At 35.8% G+C, this 22,317-nt stretch overlaps 1 protein-coding gene and 1 long non-coding RNA gene across 2 annotated transcripts in view; one reads left to right on the top strand and one right to left on the bottom strand.

Annotated features, from left to right (window-relative positions):
* The window catches only part of LOC115213481 (conserved oligomeric Golgi complex subunit 4-like), a 48,697-nt gene extending 28,881 nt beyond the window's left edge, over window positions 1-19,816 (bottom strand). The window contains exons 1-8 of the mRNA XM_029782476.2: window positions 19,671-19,816; window positions 12,711-12,793; window positions 10,657-10,771; window positions 10,127-10,228; window positions 7,952-8,024; window positions 4,487-4,680; window positions 2,511-2,667; window positions 1,137-1,243 (exon numbers count right to left, since the gene is read on the bottom strand). Of these exons, the coding sequence (XP_029638336.1) occupies window positions 1,137-1,243; window positions 2,511-2,667; window positions 4,487-4,680; window positions 7,952-8,024; window positions 10,127-10,228; window positions 10,657-10,771; window positions 12,711-12,793; window positions 19,671-19,781 (942 nt within the window). The 5' untranslated portion in view covers window positions 19,782-19,816. The remainder of the gene's footprint in view (window positions 1-1,136; window positions 1,244-2,510; window positions 2,668-4,486; window positions 4,681-7,951; window positions 8,025-10,126; window positions 10,229-10,656; window positions 10,772-12,710; window positions 12,794-19,670) is intronic.
* LOC118764385 lies at window positions 784-21,113 on the top strand. Its single transcript, XR_005000216.1, has 3 exons — window positions 784-800; window positions 2,898-2,900; window positions 20,896-21,113. It is a non-coding gene; the product is annotated as an uncharacterized LOC118764385 (long non-coding RNA).
* The last annotated feature ends 1,204 nt before the right edge of the window (window positions 21,114-22,317 follow it).

Below are 22,317 nucleotides of genomic sequence, written 5' to 3'. Positions count from 1 at the left end.
ACATGGGTGCCAGAAGTGCTAGGTCACATGATTTCAAAGCAGTAAGAGCACATTCGAAATGAGATAATTCAAGAATGGAGTGGAGTAAACAGTGATCACAGAGTACCAAAAGCATAAATTCTGCTGGGTCAGACATGTCAAAGGGTTCACAGACAACAGGTGAACCCATGCAGTTGCTATGTTGTATTCAAGAGATCAGAAAAGGCCTCCATAATCTCCATGATGACGGGAAGGCAATTTAGTCAAGCAATATGGGTCAAGGTGGAAAAGAATAGATCAATCAAGAAAGAACTAGAAGTGCATTGTGACCAGCAGTGTATAACAGCAATTGATGGCCTTGTCAATACCGTGATTATATAATATTTCAGCAAGTATCTGCTGATAAAGTGAAAATGAAACAATTATATATAAATAAAGGGTAAAGAACCCCTTTGGTCACAAATGGATATGGGATTGCACAAGTCTGGGCAAGGTTGTTTATGAAAGACCGCCAGTCACCCATGCATACCAGCCTTCCCTCTCCATACCACTAATGTTATCCAAGGGAAAGGCAAAGGCCAATACAGCTTGGCACCAGTGACATCACAACTCATTTCTACAGTTGAGTGAACTGGAGCAACGTGAAATAAAGTGTCTTGCTCAAGAACACAACACACAGCCCAGTCCAAGAATCGAGCAAACTACCTCATGACTGTGAGCCTGACGCTCTAACCACTGAGCTATGTACTTTCACAATATATTTAAAGAGCCTGTCATCATATATCCATCGCATATATATGCATGTATATGTGTGTGTGTGTGTGTGTGTGTGTGTGTATATATATATATATATATATATATATATATTATATATATGAATATACTTATATATATAAATATATACATATATACACATACACATATGTGATGGATACATGACAGACTCTTTTCAGTTTCTATCAATCAAATCCACTCACAAGGCCTTGGCCAGCCTGGAGCAGTAGCAGAAAATATTTGCACAAGGTGTTGCACAGTGAGACCAAACCCAAGCCCTCATTGCTGAGAAGCAAGCTTCTTAAGCACAGACACATCTGTACCTATAATAAGATAACAGTCATTTAGATGTAACCACATTGATTGATTTAAACTGAATTAACCTTATAGTCAAAATCCCGCCGCTTTCTGAATTCTTTGATGGTCGTTCTTGCTTGTCGATCACATTCTTTTTGTAACAGCATCAGTATGATATCAAGTTTCCCTGGTCCTGTAGGAAATATGAGTAGAAATAATGCAATATAAAACTTACTTGAATATACCAGTAATGATTAGAAACTACCTCTTGCTACTTCAAAATGAAAATCTGAAATAATGTTTACATAACTAAAACTAGAGCATTTTCATATAGTGAATCATGAGATAAGAAGTCTTCCTAACTGTGGCACAAAGCAAGCAGTTTATAGGAGAGAGAGAGTAATCGATTACATTAATCCAGTACTTGACTGGTACTTTGTTTTATCAATTCCAAAAGGATGAAAGTTAAAGTTGAGTGACTTTAACAAGATCTGAATTTAGAATGTTACAACCCAAAAGAAATGCTGCTAAACATTTTTGTCAGGTTGCCAAGGTCACTGAAATAAAAGGTAAGAAGAGTGCAGTAGTATGGGGCTGCTACTCTTCTTCGATGAGATAATATAGCATCAAGATCCACAAAAACATGCTGACCTATCAAACCCATACCAGGAGAACAAAACAAGCATTACTAATGGAAGGAACCACTACATGGACACTCAACTCAGAGAAATAGCAGCTAAATTTCTCTCGCATCAGACTCTTCTATCTATAAAAAAATGAAAGACATTATTCTGCATAATGTAACAAGAGTTAATGTCAAAAAAGATAGCACCATCACACAATTACAGACTTATTATATATATATATATATATATATATATATATATATATATATATTGATAAATCGTGTGTGATGACAAAAGAAGTAGACATCAATATAATTGGTAACAGAGGACTATATTTATTGAATGATACAATTATGGAGACTAACATACAGGACTTGAAATTTCTGTGTCAATGATATGATGATCCTTGCGCCTCTTCAGCTGTTGTTAGTCTGGTGCCCATAGCACAGTCATTTAGTTAATTACAGTTAATTACAGATGTTTGTAATTTATGATGTTCCAGACATTGGACTTACAACAGCTACAGGTGTAGTTATCATTGTATCATTGATGCAGAAACTTGAAGTCCTGTATATGAGTCCCATAACTGTATTATTCAATACATGTATTGTATAGTTTTCCACATAGTTTCTGTCTACCAATTTCACTCGAAAGACATTTATCAACCCAAAGCTACTGTGAAAGACATTTACCCAATGTGCCTCCCAGTTTGATTCAATCCAGAACTATAGTGTTGCAAAGCAAATTTCTTAACTACAGAGCTATGCTAGAATGGAAAAGGAGACATAAATATAACAGTGATGATGATAATGATAGTGTAAATTGTGTACTGACCATAGAAAGTTTCAACTAGAGGCTGGTGTGTTTCAACAATACGAGCAATTCTTTCAAACATGGTAGTTATAACGTCAGCAAACAGGATATTTGATCTCTTATCATCATCAGTAATTTTTAGATTTTCAGACAAAGTTTTACCAACTGGTTCTGAAAACTGGAATATACAAAAAAAAAAATACTCAGAATATTTTCTTGACAAAAAAAAAAAAATAATGATTGATAATAATAATAATAATACACTAGCAACCATACATCAAAGCTTCCTTTAATACTTTTACACAGTATCAGAAGTTGATAATATTTTGTTAAGTCTTTCTACAAACAGAGGTAAATACAAAAATATCAGAAGTATCCAGCAGTTGACCGTTTCCTTCCCTACAAAAGTTGGTTGTGTTCATAGGCAAGGAAATAAGCTCTGATCAACTCAAGTCCGTAATCTGGTTCTGATTTCATATTCAAGACAATTTACTTAAGTTAGATTTTAAAAACCATGCGAAAAAAGAGCATGATCACTACTCAGACATGATTTCACTTGTGTCTCTGTGGAAAAGTAATATTTTGACTTAACTCTTTAACATTCAGATTACTCTGTCAAATGTAATGCTTATTTATACACATTGTTTTCAAATAAATATGCATCATCTCATCATCGCTTCAGGATTTTCATGATCTGATAGTTCATTTTTAGAATGACATTGTAGGGTAGGTGTGTAAAACCAAATCTGGCTGGTTTGAGCATAAAACTGGTCAGATATGGCCAGTCTAAATGCTAAAGATTTAAAATTTACGCTCAGAAAATAAGGAAAATAAGAGTGTGAATCAAAATGACCTCTACCATCCTCTTCTGGTCACCTATATCAATTATTTACAAGTGACTCACTGTGAAAGTTAGATTTAGTGTTAGTGTTTTTATTTTTAATAACATGTATATGATACTTCCATTACAGTTGAAATGATTTTGTGCGAAAGTCATATACTCTCCCATAAATTTTGTTTGCTGGCTGCTCCTCTGGCTATTCACTCAGGAGCAGTGACAGCTCCAGCCTGTTCTGGTTAGGTTTCTATAGCTGGATGCCTTTGCTAACACCATCCACACCACAGGGTGTACTGGGTGCTTTTTACATGCCACCAGTACAAGTACTCTTTGTGTGTCACTGGCACAGGTGCCTTTTACATGTCACTGGCATGGATGCTTTTTACGTGTTGCCAGCACTGACCGTGACTACAATTTCACTTAGCTTGATGTGTCTTCTCAAACACAGCAAATTGCCCAAAGTTTCAATCATTTGTCATTGCCTCCATGAGACTCAACATCCAAAGATCACATCATCAAAATTGTAAAGCTACAAAATGATGAATGATTAATTCAAAACAATGTGAATAAATAAGCATTATATTTGGCTGAGTAACCTGAATGCTAAAGGGTTAAACAGGTACCATGGCCATTGCTGGTGTCATGTGAGTGGCACCTATGAAATTGTAATCGTGGAAGTTGCCAGGAACATGATCTTCGAATGTTGAGCTTCGTGGAGGCAATGACAAGTAACTGAAACCTTGGCAATATGCTGTGCTTGAAAAGTGTCATAAAGCCAAGAGAAACCATAGTTATGGCCATTGCCAGTGTCATGTAAATGGCACCTGTAAGATCATAGTCGTGGTATTGCTGGTATCATGTAAATAGCACCCATGACTGTGGCACATAAAAAGCACCCATAAGACTCTTGGAGTGGTTGGCATTAGGAAGGGCATCTAGCTGTAGAAACCATGCCAAATAAGACTAGAACATGGTGCAGCTCTCCAGCTTACCAGTTCCATTCAAACCAGCATGGAAAGCAGACATTAAATGATGATGATGACATACTGGAATAATCTATGGAAGAATATATACAGGTTCCAGTAGTCATATATTCTTCAACTGTTCACATTTAACATGAAACTTCGTTTTGTGCTAAATATTAACAGTAATCACTCACCTGGGCAGCTAAGTATTTTCCAAATTTGGTTAAACCTTCTTCATGTAAACGTAGAAGAGGGAAAATTTTGAAGAATCGTTCAACAGATGCAACATCACCTGAATGAACAGAAGCATCGAATTTATTGCGCACAATGGTCTTCAATTTTTCTTCAGCCTCGTGTAACATTTTAAATGACGTATCCAATGGACTACCTGAAAATATAATGCAAGATGTCTCTGGTATTTATGTCAACAACAGTTTTTATATGGAAATATTTTGCAGTCCTACACAGATAAATTACAGCATCTGAATAGCAATATTTAAAAAAGAAACTAACAATTATAGTTCAAAAGTTTAAAACAACTTTTCCTTTTTAAATATAACTGCTATTAATATCATTTAATATTTTATTAGTTAATACAGCAAGCTGGTAGAATCGTTAGCACACCTGGCAAAATGCTTAGCAGTATATCATCTGTCTTTATGTACTGAGTTCAAATTCTGCTGAGGTTAATTTTACCTTTCATCCTCTCAGAGTCAATAAAATAAGTACCTGTTGAGCATTGAGAGTCGATGTAATCAACTTACCCTCTCCCATGAAAATGCTGGCCTTGTAGCAAAATTTGAAATCAATATTATTTAATTAGTTTCTTTGAAAAAACTGAATAAAAAGCAGCTTTATGAGATCAGATAACATCCAAGAAGCTACATTTTTAACTTGCCCAGAAATTGAACCTAAGCCATCACAATCAATACACTATAACTGTACCAAACACATATTAGTCACTAAGGACGCCTCTAAGTCATCAGTTGACCAGCCAGAAATAGGAGCTAAATTTCCATCATCTAAACCTAACTGTTTAAAAAAGAAAAGGAAAAGACAAAGGGCACTGTAGTCTGAGGTAAATTACGTCTGAACAAAAAGATAACTGAAATATCTTTGGTTGTAGATCTACTCAGGCTAAGCTAGGGCTAAACAATAGCAAGGAAACACTAAGTAATCCTATATATCTTACAGCAATTCATTATTTTGCTACTTGAAGTATGAATAGAGGGATTATGGATGAAGTTTAGCTAAAATTAATAACTCAAGAAAGATATTCACTTTCTATGCTCTTAACAAATTATTGTGAGATACCATTTCTGGTGTTAACATTTAATGTATTCCTTTAAAATTAGTTTCCACAACAATGATAGTGATGACAATTGGTACTACAAAAATTATAAGCATCTTGGTACCAGGACCAAATGTAAAATAATAAACACGAAATTCTGTCTGTCTGTCTGGGACCCCTGTACCTCAGCCTACATTTGCTCTACACAGACATAAACCTTTTGGAGTCAGGATGACCCTGGGATTGAAAACTGCCCTTCATATAGTTCTTGAACATCCAGCATTGGGATCAGATCTGAATGAGGATTTGTTATACACTAACAGTTGAAAATTCAAATTTTAATAGAATTCCAAAAATTTGTGAACTTAGAAGTTTTTCATTTAAACTGAATTTAAAGCAATACCATTTTGGCAGGGTACCAATAAATTATTTATTATTATTGCTCTCTTTAATTCTGGGTCACAAGCCCAATTAGCCCTCCACAGGAGCTAGCTTAAAAGTTCACACAGAGTGCAGCTTTTAAGCTAGTACTTCATAATAGCCATTTCCAACATAGACACAAGGCTGCAAATTTAAGCAGTTTGTCCAATCCCTAACAGTTCTGCCAATTCCAATGTTTATACACTTAATAATAATCATAATAGTAATAATGGATTCAAATTTTAGCACAAGTTCAACAATTTTAGGGGAAGGAGTAAGTCGATATCATCAAACCCAGTGCTAGACTGGTACTTATTTTATCAACCCTGAAAGGTTGAAAGGCAAAGTCGATGTCAACACATTTGAACTCTGAACATAAAGATGGATGAAATGCTGCTAAGCATTTTGCCCAGCTCGCCACCTTAATAATAATAATGATGATGGTTTCAGATTTTGGCACAAGTTCAGTAATTTCAAGAGAAGGGGTAAGTTAATGACATTGACTCCAGCGCTTTACTAGTATTTTATTTTATTGACCCCAAAAGGATGAAAGGTAAGGTCAACCTCAGTGAAATTTGAACTCAGAATGCAAAGACAGACAAAATTCCAAAGCCATTTGCCCAGTGTGCTAACAATTCACCTAATGGTTTCAAATTTTGGCGCAAGCAATTAGTATTGTTGCTGATGAACCCTGTTTTATTATCATGATTAACTTTTGTACACTGTACTATCAGCTCATGATAGTAGCAATAATGTACCCTCAGAAGAGTCATCTTTTCAGAGCTAGGTCTACCACAAAAGGCAGAGAGTTTCTTTAGCCTTGGCTGGCAACCTCTAAAAATGGCATCTCAATTAAAAGCACAGATAGTTGTGACACTTTAACACTACTATCCTATCCAAATAACTGAATATTATCACAACGGAATTAATGTAACCAGATCCCAAGTATAGGATTCTCATATGGCAAATGTTCCACTACACAGCAGAATGGACCTGGTTATTATTTAACTACTTCTGAAAAGATTAAGAGAAGATGGTCTCAGAATGACAAAAGAACCGTAATGAAATGTCATTGGAAGTGAGCCTGCTAAAATAGGATACAGGAAAAGGGTGGGTAAAATATGGTTAGAGAATGACATGTTCCAATAACATAACAAAAACTTTTAGACTAGAAAAATTTAATTTTGAAAAGACAGTGGCTATCCTGAGTTGGAGCTGGAAGAGATCTCCAGAAGTTGAAGATATGGCTATGTGGAAGAAAAGGAGATTAAACAAGAAATAACAAAGAATCCAAGAAATCCTGAGGGGAGAAATAATAGCCAGGATGAAAACAAAATTTACTTTGTAGAAGAAAAGGATGCTACAGAGGAGAAAAGGAGCCTACTTAATGGCTAAATGAGACATGGAGTGGTGAAAGAAAAAGACTACTATCATTGAGAGGAATTAAAACAGAATAACTATGTGAAATAGTAAAGAAGCTGGACAACTTGTTAACTTTTCTATGTTGAAAATATAACAGAATTAAATGACCTCATATTCTGCACAGCCTCTGTTACTGTAGAAATTCTTGGGGGCTGTAAGTCAAGGAAAGGCAAGGATGAAAGGCCTATGATAGAAATGGAGATATGAAAATCAAGTTGAAGAGCTCAAAAGAAATCTTGGAAGGATAAATGCAATAATTGAAAAGATGGTGATGGGAAGCCACAGGAATAAGTTCCAAAGACAGTGCAATATTAGCCACAGAGGATCACATGTTGCTAAAGAAGAGATAAAACAAAAAAATTAAGGTAATATCAGGTAAAAAAGTGTTTTTAAACCAGATAGCAACAAAGAATAAACAATTCCAGCAGAACAGGCTCTTCAGAAACAATGAATGAAAAGTTTTACCAACAGCTGAACAACGAGAATAAGCATTAGGGAGTGATGTGCCAAATGTTAAAGCTCTTACCTTCACTGGCATCACCAGCCATTCTTAGAACATTTTCATCCAGACTTAGGAACCGGTGGACATGACCAGCAGCCTAAAACAGTTTTAAATATAAAAGTATATTATACAAACATATATATAATTGTGAGTAAATACATAGAACACACACATAAATTTACATACACATCATGATGATGATGATGTTGATGACATACATTTGATATCATGCTGTTTCCCACATTCTCTCTCTCATCCCACATTTTCTTTTATTACTCTCTCTTCCTTCACCCAGTCTCTTTTCTACCACTCTTCCTTTGCCCCCCATCATATCACTGTTGTCTGTTTGACTCAGAAGTTTTTCAAATTCTGAGTCAAACAAATAATTGTCAAACATATTCAGGGAAGTTGGGTGTTTATTATTTATACTTAAATCACTACCACTCATGTTGTTTCTATTCATTCTCCTTACCAACAAACATCATGTAGCTGTCTTTCACACTCTCTGTTCCCATCACTTCTGTTTTATTACTCTCTACTACATCACCATCTTACTCTGATTCCTGTCACTCTGCTTCTTTTCTATAACTCCCGCTTTCTCCCACCACTATCTTACATCACAGGAAATAGCAATGCATACCTAAAAACCCCACCCAACAGCTAGTTCATTCTATCCATTTCACTGTCATTACAAATTCTAATGATGTTGGCCTAGCAGTTATTGATCTATTAGCCTTAGCACCAACATGATGAGTACCCCCTCTTTCTCCCTTCCTTGTACTTTGAAGACAGCATTGGCCTGTCTGTCATTAACATCTTTATACCATTTATCATTACACTCACCACAAATGTTCATGTAGTGTAGAGAGAGATATATCCTTAACGCTTAGACAGATAACACTTGGGACAGCTATCAGCACATTTGCTATTACATCCCAATAAGGGCTTTCCTTTGATAACCTACGATACAGAGGATATACTAGGTTATCTTTATGAAACTCCCAACTATACCACATGGTTGCATGGAGATATCAACACATAGCGGCAACTTTTATAGTTACTGGCCTTCACTGACACTATGAACCCTAACATCAGCTTCAGCTGTTAGCACAAGGCCAGCAGTTTGGGGGAAGGGGTAAGTCAATTACATCAACTCCAGTGTTCAATTAGTATTTATTTTATTGACTCCTGAAAAGATGAATGGTAAAGTTGACCTCAGCAGAATTTGAACTCAGAATGTAAAGACAGATGAAATGTCACTAAGAACTTTGCCTGGCATGATAGCAACTCTGCTAGCTTGCTGCCTTACTATGAGCCCTAATATCAACACACTAATTACATAGGCATAGTATTAGAGAGGATACAAAACTATCTGTTTATAAAACACACTATCATATCAGCTTGCTGCTATGGACTAAAATAGAGGACCTTAATACCCAACAGACTTTACTGCTGCCATGAACCTCCAGAGAGCTAAACAAGCCTAACATGTTGACATGAGGTCCGGTAAGAATGAATATCATGTAGAATGGAGAGAACTCTCTACAGCCTCATCTCAGGCTATTTATTTGATACCAGAGGCATTTATAAAAATTAACTCTATTATTATATACCCAGTTCTGTGGAAAAGAAAGGAACAAATAGAGATAGATCAGAGAAAGTCATGTCAGGTATGGGATACTTTTTCTGATTCTAGTGAATGAATGACTAAAGACATGAAGGGCATTCAGTTGTAAAAAATCATGGCAAAAATAAAACATAAGTGAGACATGAGTCTCTTCATGCCTAAGAGAGTAGAAGCTCCAATAAAGAACTGACTCAGTCCAGGATGAAATTTCAATTAAATCCATCGTGGAAATGGAAAAGATTTCATTCATTTAACACAGCAGCCAAGAAATTGTCCACAACAAGGTTTGAAGTCATGTTATGACAGAATATTAGTTTTGGTAGACAATCTTTCTATTGCTGGTCGTAAAGCCTATACCGAAGGGGGTTGGTGATAGGAAGGGCATCTAATCAGAAAAAAACATCTCAAAAAGGAAAATGACATGAACAACCACAAAGATTGATGGTTTTTCTCTATTGCTCTGTGTATTAGACTCCAAAAGACTGAGACAAGTGGCAAGACACTATACTGAAACAGACAATCCCAATATACATAAAGAAACAAACATATAAGAAAAATATCGGAGGTCATACCTTTTCATAATCTTCATTCTGCAGTGCCGACTGCACACCATCAGTGCAAAATTTAAGGTCCAGCACATCTTCAACACGTTGGATAGAATCACTTACATGACTCTGAAAGTGAAAACAATGAAATACAAATCAAAAGTGCCAGTAAAATGCTGGGGTTAGTTCAATCAAAATATCCTTCTACTTTTAGAAAAAAACTAATTAAAAAAAAATCTATTTTGTAATGAAAAAGTTTCAGAACTAGCCAAGACCAAGGAGAGCTGCACCAAATAATTTAGAGCAGTTAATTTTGTGCTGATGTCATGTAAAAAGCATCCAGTACACTCTGCAAAGTGGTTGGCATTAAGAAGGGCATCTAGCTGCAGAAACTATGCCACAGCAGACAGAAGAGCTTGGAGGAGTCTTCTGACTTGCCAGTTCCTATCAAATCATCCAACTATACTAGCATGAAAAACAGACATTAAATAATGATCATCGTCATCATAAACATTGACAAAATCTTCAATTTTACAATAAATATCACTTCAACTCACCTTGGCTACATCCAGCTGTCTTACTTTGCTGCTTACATTTTCAGCTAAAGTTGATGTGAATGATATCATAGTAGAAAGTTGCTTGGCATCTGAGTCGAGAACATGTAAGTTAGGACTGAAATAGATCAGAAATTTAATTAAAGTTGTAACAAAAAAAATCATTATGTACCTAACACAGGCTTTATAGTTTCAATGGGACAAAAAATTAACAGCACTGAGAATTAACTAATTATGTAGCAGTAGTCAAGAATCAGCAACTATAATAGAGTTATATTAACTTCTAAAGGTATAAAATTCATTTTGTAAAAAAATACTTGCTGCTATTTATTTTGAGAGTCCAGCATGGAGAGAAGGATTTGAACTCAGAATCTTAGGCAATAAATAAAGTATCAAGCTTAGCTCTTTTATTTCTTTATTGCCCACAAGGGGCTAAACATAGACAAATAAGGACAGACAAAGGGATTAAGTCAATTACATTGATCCACAGTGCATGACTGGTACTTAATTTATCGACCCCGAAAGGATGAAAGGCAAAGTCGACCTCGGCGGAATTTGAACTCAGAACATAGCAGCAGACGAATTACCGCTAAGCATTTCGCCCAGCGTGCTAATGTTTCTGCCAGCTCGCCGCCTTATTATCACAGCATTGCATGTTGTTTAGTATCAAGAGCTACATTATCCAGTGTATACTTGCTTTTGTAAGACTAGTGTTGACAAGATAGTGTGATCTGAGAAAGATTTAGTTAATATTTGTAGTCCATTCACAAATAACATATAGGTTCCCTCACTGATCCTTAATATTATACATATCTTGAGTACAGTAATACTCCAGATATCTTAGTTCTTAATCATCTCCTTTGTAAGGCTCAGTGTCTCATTTCCTTCATAAGACATTGCCTTATGAAGGAGAAGACTAAGGACCAAGATATCTGGTGCATTGCTGTACTCAAGAAGACCCATCCACCACAGAATTGATATCAGTGCTGGTACCATATAAAAAGCAGTCATACTGATGCTATGAACACATAGAAAGCACTCAATACACTCTGTGGAGTGGTTGGCATTAGGAAGGGTATCCAGCCATAGAAACCATGTCAGAACAGACAATGAGGCCTAGTGCAGCCCCCAGCCTTACCAGCTCCAGTCAAATCATCCAACCCATGCCAGCATGGAAAACAAGCATTAAATGATAATGATGAAGATATAACAGAACAGGCATGGACTTGAAAGGACTAAGCCTTAGTTTTGTAAAAATTTATACCAATAAACTGACTAGAAACACTGATTCAGCATATATAATTAATACTGCAGGAAACAAATGATCAAAGACAACTGTAACTGAAAACCATAAAACAGGATTACATATAAAATATCCTTGCCTCAAAGATATGATTTTATTAAAACTGCATCTAACCAGATGCTTTAGTTTCAAACACAAGTTTAAATGGTTAGACTATTTAAAAGAATTAAAAGAGGTGGAACTCTGGTTTAGGCACTCCATATAACTCCTCTTAACTTTTATTTTGCAGAATTTTTAGAAACTTTTTGGGAATTTATGTTCTATACATGGTAAGTCATATGATTATGAAAAAGAAATTTGCTTTTAATTTTTTGACCCCCTTCACCCCATAAATCCTAAAAGTTTTACTCTTTTTCAAATTTTTTAAAAATCAGTATTTAAAGTATGGATAGTCTGAATTTTTTGTTTAAATCCCAGCAATGGACCATCTTTGGGTCCATCATCATTCTATTAAATGTGTTTATGGGGAGAAAAATATTGAAAAACATCAATACATGTCAAAGTGACAAAAAAATGAAGAATGTATCAGGTGGTGTGAGATTTATGAATAAGAACAGCTAAAACATCCTTAAATCACACAAAAATTTTTTTTTTTTTTGCATAATCATATGAATTCCCATATCATCATCATCATCATATGTAGAACACAAATTTGCAAAACTTTTCTGAAAATTCCAAAACATAAAAAAAGTTTATATCGGGTGCTTAAACCAGAATTCCATCTTAAGAGAAACAACATATAAATCTAACTCACAGCATTTTATGAAGAGCAAACATTTTATTCTCCAATAAAGACTGATGCTCTAACAGGCTGTTCAATTCTTCATTGACAATTTCCTGAAATGAAAAATAAAGACTTTATCATTATTAATTTAATATTTCACAGAACAAGGATTTTTTTCCTAAATATGCACTATTGAAAATAGGGTGTATCTAATATGCCTGTATGTCTTTTATGTGATTAAGTATAGTAATGGTTAAGAAATTAACATGCCTTGACATTAAAATCTTACTACACCACTAATCTTAATACTAGACACATTCTATCATTTAATGTAACTATATAAGCCATCTACTACCACTTCATGGCTAATAGATTATGTCAAAAACAAAAGAAACAGCCTAAAGCAAAGATAGATCACATTTAATATTTCTACCATTAATCTGTGTTCTCAGCTTAAACAAATGATATTGCCCTTCTAATAACCCAAACAGTGAAGGTTCAGAATGCATCCAGGGAACTAAATACTCCTATTACATCCCTGCCAATAGCTACTGGTGATTGAAGATCATCCTTATACACCTTTTCAAGCTTCAGATAACTACAACTCTGGCACCCAATCCAACAGGACTGGCATCAACACAGATAGGAGCTTTCAGTCAATTGTCAAAGTGTGATAATATTGTATGTAATGTTTTATGCACCATTTTAATTCCTGAATATTTTAGTTCTTGCTTATCCACCTTGGTGGCTGGTGACAAGTAAAAGGCAACTGTGTTGGTGACACAGAAAAGGCACCCATCTCAGTGACATGTAAAGGATACCCAGTAAACTCTTTAGAGTGATTGACATTAGAAAGGGCATCCAGCCATAGAAACCAAGTTGAAACAGATTGGAGCCTGGTGCAGCTCTCCAGTTTACCAGCTCTAGTCAAACCATCTAATCAATGCCAGCATGGAAAACAGATGCTAAATGATGATAATGATGACGACCACTTTTGTGTGTGTGTGTGTTTCCATAGTATATTGATCTAATGGCTAAATGTAGTAGGGAAAAAATCTTTTAGATGTTAAGTAATCCCTCTGAAAAGTTCTTGATTCAATTGCTGTAGTTAGATGCTTAAAGTAAATAACAGCACCAAACATACCTCATAGGTTTAACTTCCAGTATTGAGACAAGCCAAAATATCTTGTTTCACAACCAGAGATGCATTTCTGGCCATTTAATGTCAATAAAATAAATATCAGTTGAGCACTGGGATCAATGTAATCAACTTCCCCCTCCTCCAAAATTACTGGCCTTGTGCCAAAATTTGGAACCAATATAATGTGAAACTATACTGCTGAGAGCCACAGACCAAATCTGCAGCTAGTGCAATGTCCCATCCAGACCTAGAGTAACGTGGTGGTGGGACAATGCTGTAGACAGGGCCATTAGAGCAAAGAAACAAGCCTGGAAGAGTGGGGATAACAGGGAACTGTATCAGCCAGAAGTGGTGCTAGGAGACAAGTATATCTAGTTAAGGGAGAAGCAGAAAAGAAGTTTGCCTATGTTCAGTGACATGAGCACCAAAGAACTAAAGTGTTTCGGATAGCAAGACAGTGTGTGAGAGAAAAATGTGATGGATGTCATAGGAGAGAAATATGTCTGCATGGATGAAGGTGAACTTGCATTTAATGATTCTACGAAGAAAGAGGCTTGGGAATGCCATTATGAAAGACTTCTAGATGTGGAGAATGAATGGGAGGAGGAGAGCCTGCCAAATGTTGACCAAATTGAAGGGACCAGCTACCCAAATCAGTACCAAATGTTGACCCAATTAAGGGACCAGCTACTCAAATCGACAGTACCTTGGTAGATAAAGCAATTAAGGATATGAAGACAGGGAAAGCCCCCAGCCCATCAGGAATCACTATTGAAATGCTTAAAATATCTGGCAGTGTGGTTATGGTCTAGTCACCCATATTGTAAATCAAGTGGTTCACAAAGGAGTCATACCCAATGACTGGTGTAACAGCACCATTGTCAACTGCTACAAAGGTAAAGGTGATGCCTTAGAAAGAAATGATTAGAGGTATCAAACTGTTGGATCAGATGATGAAAGTTACAGAGAGGGTCATGGCCCAACTAATTAGGGAGAGAGTTAGTTTAGATGAGATGCAGTTTGGTTTTGTTCTTATAGCTGAACCACTACCAGAACTAGAGAAGTTCCAGGTATGGAAACAAGGTCTAGAATCAAAGGGCCTTAAAGTTAACCTAGCACAAACTAAAGTCTTTGTAAGTAGAAAGGCAGACAAATCACAAATCCCTTCAGGTCAATGGCCCTGCTCGATCTTTAGAAAAGGCATAGTTAGAAACTCCATAAGATGTACCCAGTGTAAGCTTTGGACACAAAAGAGGTGTAGCAATATCAAGGTTAACAGGGAAAATAGCTTTTGTGTGTGAAAGATGCACAGGTACAATAAACACTGAAAATGTACAGAAAATAGAGTCCAGTGGAGTAAGCTAGAGGTAGTAGATAGCTTCCGTTATCTAGGTGACCAAGTCAGTAGCAGAGGTAGATGCTCCAAGAGCATAGCTGTGAGAATAAGATTAGGCTGGGCAAAGTTCAGATAGCTCCTACCTCTGCTGGCGACAAAGGGCCTCTCTCTCAAAGTGAAAGGCAGATTGTATGATACCTGTATGCAAACAGCTATGCTGCATGCACAGCAGTGAAACATGGACTGTAACAGCTGAGGTTATGCATAGGCTTGAAAGAAATGAAGCCAGTATGCTTCGCCCGATGTGCAATGTCAGTGTACATGTTCAAGAAAGTGTAAGCATCTTGAGAGAAAAGTTGGGCATAAGAGGCATCAAATGTAGTATGTAAGAGAGACGAATGTGATGGTATGGTCATGTGATGTAGATGGACGAGGACAGCTGTGTAAAGAAGTGCTGATCTCTAACTGTGGAGGGAACTTGTGGTAGAGGTAGATCCAAGAAGACATGGGACAAGATGGTGAAGCAGGATCTTTGAATTTTGGGCCTCACAGAAGCAATGACTAGTGACCGAGACCTTTAGTGATATGCTGTGCCAAGTGAAATCATTGTCATGGTTGATGCTGGAATCACGTAACTGGCACATAAAAGCACCTTTCAAATGTTGGGCCTCACAGAAGTAAAGTGGCTGAGCTCCTTTTGAGTGTTGGTCCTCCTGGAGGCAATGACCGAGACCTTTGGCATCATGTCGTGCTTGAGAAGACCCATCAAACCAAGTAAAATTGCACTCATGGCAGATACTGGTGTCACGCAAATGGCACCCATGCCCATGGCATGTAAAAGCATCCATTACACTCTTGGAGTGGTTGGTGTTAGGAAGGGCATCCAGCCATAGAAATCATGCCAAATCAGACTGGAGTCTGGTACAGCCTTCCAGCTTGCCAGCCCTGTTAAACTGTCCTACCCATGCTAACATGGACAACAGATGCTAAATGATGATGATGATGATGTCTACAACAGCAAGCTGGCAGAATTGTTAGCGAGCTGGATGAAATACTTAGTGATATTTTGCCCATCACTATGTTCCGAATTCAAATTCCACAGAAGTCAACTTTGCCTTTCATCCTTTCAGTATCAATAAATTAAGTACCAGTGAAACACTGTAATCAACTAGTCCCCTCTCCCCAAATTTCAGGCCTAGTGCCTTCAGTAGAAAGGATTATTATACAAGGACATTAAACACTGATTTAGTGTCATATTTAGGTCTGTTTTTATATGCCATACAGTAGAATATCAACTGCAACATTACTCATGTTTGGTTCAGATTTGAAAAACTGTAAATGATTTCCTGAAATTTTCCAAATGACACAGTAAGTCCTTTGCACTGGCATAAGTTACTTTGCAATCATTTAATGTATCTTTTACTCATTTCAGTCATTGGACTGTTGACATGCCAGGGCATTGTCTTGGAAGAGTTTAGTCAAGCAAATCACCCCCAGTAATTATTTTTAAAGTCTGGTACTCATTTTATTGTTCTCTTTTGTTGAACTGCTAAGTTAGGGAGATCTAAAGCAAATGAACAGTAGTTGTCATGTGATGGTTGTGGGAGGAACAAACACAAAACATACATATATATGTATGAATGACTTGTATGTATGTATGATAAACTTCGACAGTTTCCATCGACCAAACTCATCTACAAGGTATTGGTCAAACTAGAGTAGAAGACACTTGTCTAAGATGCTGCACAATGGGATTGATCCTGAAACCACTTGGTTGCAAAGTGAGCTTCTGAACCGTTCAGCCATGCCTGTAATAAATTTTATGAAGAGTGTTCCTCTCTAATACATGATAGAATCATTCCTTTTCTGCTGTCATCTATTGCAGTTCTAGTGTACTGAGGCAATTCTTCCAAAAATGTGCCATTGAAGTAGGCAAAGTTGTAATAATAAGTGTTGAGAGTATTGGGATATCATTCATCACCATTATAATACATCCAGAAATATGTTTATTTAAAGTCTATGTAATTTGTCTGTCAGGTATTTATTCAAAACAAGGCTATAGTTATAAATGGTCTATACCTCCAAAAATCTTCTGCTAAATAGCACAGAACACTTGACCATTGGGTTGATATGGTAAGCATGTAAATTATGTGAAACATGCAATGCTAGCATGTGAACATCATGATGTTGATGTACCTATCTTATTACCTATTGCTGATCTTAATGTTGTGAAGACACATGCCTTAGTGGTTAGGGGCATTCACCTCATAATCATAAGGCCATGTGTTTGATTACAAGTGACACATTGTGTCCTCGAGTAAGATGCTTTATTTCATGTTGCTCCAGTGCACTCAGCAGGCAAAAATGAGTAGTACTTGTATTTCAAAGGACAAGCTTTGTCACATACTGTGTCACGCTGAATCTCCCTGAGAACTATGTCAACAGCACACATATCTGTGAAGTGCAAGGCCACTTTCACGTTAATTTCACAAGCAGGCTGTTTCATTGATTGGATCAACTGGAGCCCATGTTGTCATAACCAACAGAGTGAGTGCCAGATCACAATGTCAGTTAAACTGAGCACAAATATCTAAGTTATAGTTGTTGTAACAAGAATATTACGATTGAATAAGTTCTTTCAAGCATGACAGATCTGACTGGGATGGCAAAGATGTTACTTTCTGTGGTAGATAAGTCTACCTGTCTTGATAGGCAGATCTGCCGAACTATCACATAATTGTTTTTATATCATATACGAGTCTATTAGGAAGGAGGTTTAAAAAGTTCAATATCCCACCCACCCCGCCCCCTGATGGTAACATCATTAAAACCAGACAGAACAAACAATCTAATACATTTGGTGAGTAAAGAAACTTAATAGCAATACCACTGACTTTAACACAGCTTGTTTTAAATAATAGGTGTAGCTACAGCTGTATGGTTAAGAAACTCGCTTTGCAACGGAGTGGTTTCGGATTCAGCCCCACTGCAGTGTCTTCTACTACAGCCCTGGGCCGACCAGTGCCTTGTAAGTGAATTTGGTGAACGGAAATTGTGTAGAAGCCCATCGTGTATGCGTGTGTGTGTTTGTCCCTTCACTGCTTGACACCTAATTTTGGTTTGTTTACATCCCCGTAACTTAGCGGTTCGGCATAAAAGACAGATAGAATAAGTACCAGACTTTTTTTTAAAATAAGTACCCGGGATCGATTTGTCCAACGACTGAAACTAGTACAACATAAATGATAGATAATAACCCAACAGTCCATAACATTTCATTTTCATTCTACAATTACAAATAAATAACAAGGAAATAATATGAATTTTTTTTAAAGTTATAAAAAGACGATTATACAGTATTTTTGATTTGTGAAATGTTTATGTGTGAACAGCAGATAACTGAAATAAATACTTCGTATTAATTTTCTGTTTGTCCCGTTTTCGAGACACTATGCATTAATGGGTTAATTGAAGACATGGTGGGAATAAAACAGACACAGGCTCTTATGATGGAGTCCTATTAAAGTTTTCTGGTCTTTCCCGGTTAATTAAAGTACCAGTAGTATATAAAACAAAATTATAAAATTGACCATGGTAAACGTGTTACGTCCGAACATGCTTCGTTAAAGACAGATTATCGAGGAATGACATGGGATAATTACTCTTAATAAACGTATTCTGGAAGATTTTGATACTGTTCAACAGAAAAATATTTATTGATCATAAACATTTTATTATATTGCACAGAAAATAAATCAGAGGTTTGTAATATCCGGTGTTATGTATAGGGAAAGAAACATTAAATAAAAAAATTAATAATAATAAAGAAGAAAAGCTTAACAAAGGTGAGAGGTAAATTGACCGTGAAAAAAAAATGATTAAAAGTATAAATAGAAATAATGAAATAGGTGCAATCTTTTACAATATCTGAAACTATTTGTTTATATATTTATAAAGACATCATCTGTAAATGTATGTTGAGGTTAAAACTACTTCTGTCTTGGTTGAAATCGGGTGGTTTATTACTGTAACTTTACATCATTACTGGTCATAATGATGTAAACAAACAATTCTTCAAACTTTAATACTTTTGTATTTGAATTTATGTAAGTTGCATTACACATTGACGTGTAAAATAGTAACGTAAGGTGTATTATTTTAGGTTAACCAAAGCAGAGATAGCTGGTGACTAGACTTTCAATAAATTATGTCAGTGTTTATGTATACACAAATGTACGCGTAAGACACTAGTGGAAATTAAATGTACAACTCGTCAACTGACAACCAATTAATCCTTTATTAAACATAGACTACATACTAATGACAGAAACATTCACGATGTCATCAACTAACAAATACAGGTAAGTCATATATGTTGCTAAGGTAATTTTTACATGTGCACTGTTTCAATTATCGAATCACCTAATTGTCAATTGTACATATATATTATATGTAATCTGGCATACATCAAAACAAACATAGATATGGATGCAAACAGGATTATTTTACTAACCTCTTCATGACAAAGTCTATCCAAAGCTTCTTTCATCTTGTCTATATCTGTTAATTTGTCAGCCGCCTCTAAAATATCAGAGGACGTGGCATCATCTTTCGAACCCGCCATGTTGAGTTATGCTAAGGTTTATAGGACTTTGAATAGTAGTTATCTCCCTTCCAAGACACACCTCTAACCTGTAGAGGGAAATGGTCGAGAGGATTTAACCTAGTTTGTGGGGGGGAAATAGATATAATTTGTTGGTAAATGCTTTTTAACCTTTTAAACTTATATTCCTAGAATAACTTCAACCTTATAATCTAAAACAATGGTATAATTTTGAGGATTAACAGATCCTAAATAAATTTCCCCGTACATTTGTTTTAATTCTTTTATGTAAATTATAGATTTCCCTGTATTATCAAACCACTCGAATCTGGTATCTGAAGTGTTAAGCAAATGAGTTGTATAATGGTTCCCAAAGTAGAAGATGTTAATTTGTCAGTAAGAAAAGGAGAGAAGTAGCGTTTCATGTAGTGTCCAACCTCTGTCCTAGAGAGGAACTGAATTCAACTTTGTAAATGAAGAAAGCACTCATCAAATCTGCAGTATAACTGATGCATGCGATAGTTACTTATACTAACAACTAATATGCAGGACATCATTAAAACTTGGTGGACTCATTCAGTTATGCGTAAATCTTTGCAACAACTACATTGGATTGTCAAAGGCAGATAAGAACAGCAAAACTCTCAGTGACAGTTATTGGCACACTCCATCTTCTGCATGACTGAAAATTAAGTTGAACAGGATTTTTATTCCTAATGACAACTGAAAATCTAAATGTGCCATAAATTAATATACACTATACATAGGTCTAAAATAAATCAAAATTTGATATGAAAGAATTTTTTCTCCAGAATGAAAAAAGATGTAGTGGATTTTGCATACATGAAGTGGATTCTATCCACCATAGCCAAATTTAAATTAACACAGCAACAGAACTCCCCCCCCCCCACAGTGGAACAATGGTTTTTCTCTGACAGAAGTTTTACATTTTCCAGATGTCTTTAGCTAAGCCGAAATAGTGTCTTTACCACTTGACCCTTTCTAACCTCATCTACTTCACCAAAAGCTAGAATAGAGATAACAAGATTACCAACTAAATCTATTGTTCTCAATGATATATCTATCCTTCTAGATAATTATAAAAGCAAGAACATCCCAAGCAAAAATCTGTCAGTCTGTGACGACTCAACAAGTTAGTCACTTCAGTGACAATGAAGTCTGGCTGACCAACCTTGGTCAGAGGGAGAAATGAAGTTTACTGTCAGCAACTGTGAGACAACATTCCACACCCTACAACCCTCACTAGGCCTAATTCTGTTCTCTTACAACATCATTCTATCTCTCTCTGTAATTACTACTAAGCAATGAAGAGGACACAAACACAAACTTTACTTCGCATGCTTTTGGATTTATCATAACCTGCCCATCGAGGCAAGGTATTGCAATGTAACGGTAAACAAATATTTCCTTAAAACTTCATGCATTGTCCATCTTTCACATCCTACACATGCAATTATAACAACAAATTTTTATTGTTACAACTGCTGACTCTAACATTTCATAATGTTGTTTATAAATCAATTTCTCCCACTACAGATATATATGTACATTGTCAAATAAATATGAATTAACAAGAAGATCAAGATGAGTAAAGAATGAATCAAACTGCAATTTTAATATGTATACTTTCTCAGTCCTTTAATAAAACCAATGAGCTGAAATATTCACTGTAGAAATGAAACAAAGCAAATATGAATGTCTCTAAGAAATAATTATGTTTGAGTCTATATCAGTCATTCTCAACTAGGAGCTATAATGACCCTAGGGGTCATTATACACCTAAATGCACAAAATATTTCAATAATTTTTAATCCAATTCCTAATAATATTCAATAATAAAAATATAATAGGATTTCTAAAATATCGATTGGTTATGAGGGCCCACTTGAGTAAAACAGGAATAAAAAGGAGTCCATAGGTAAAAAATGGTTGAGAAACACTGAGCTAAATAGTACTGAAAAGGAACTGTGTGAAAAATGTCCATCATGAATCTTGTCCAATTATTGTATAGTGTTATACACTATAGAATGGCTTATCCACATTCTAAAGTGCATCATAGTTTAACAAATTGCTCGTTTAATTGTTCCTTTGTATCATCTATTATTAATTGAGAGCTATACCAACAAAAGTTGTTTAGTTATGTTATTAATTTCTAATATCTGAAGAATACGTAAGATAGCAAGCTGGCAGATCATTAACATGCTGGTCAAAAATACTTAGCAACATGTCTTTAGATTTTGAGTTCAAATTCTGGCCAAGGTCAACTTTGCCTTTCATCCTTTTGGGGCTCAATAACATAAGTACCAGTTGAACACTGGGGATGGCTTTGTACCAAAATTTGGAACCAATATCTGAAGAAATGTGTGTAGAACGACCGTGCGAAGGAGAGATGACGAATGAATGACTCCTTTTAATACACCGCACAGTCGCTTACAATAAAAGCAAAAATGGATAAATGAGTATGAGTGCTAGAAGGAAAAGAAAGATGACACAACCGTAGAATGTTAAGAGAAAGGTTTTATTTAAGTACATATAT

Source organism: Octopus sinensis, linkage group LG1, assembly GCF_006345805.1.
Source record: "Octopus sinensis linkage group LG1, ASM634580v1, whole genome shotgun sequence".
NCBI lineage: Eukaryota > Metazoa > Mollusca > Cephalopoda > Octopoda > Octopodidae > Octopus > Octopus sinensis.
Note: the sequence above shows the minus strand (reverse complement) of the source record. Positions and strands in the feature narration are given on the sequence as shown.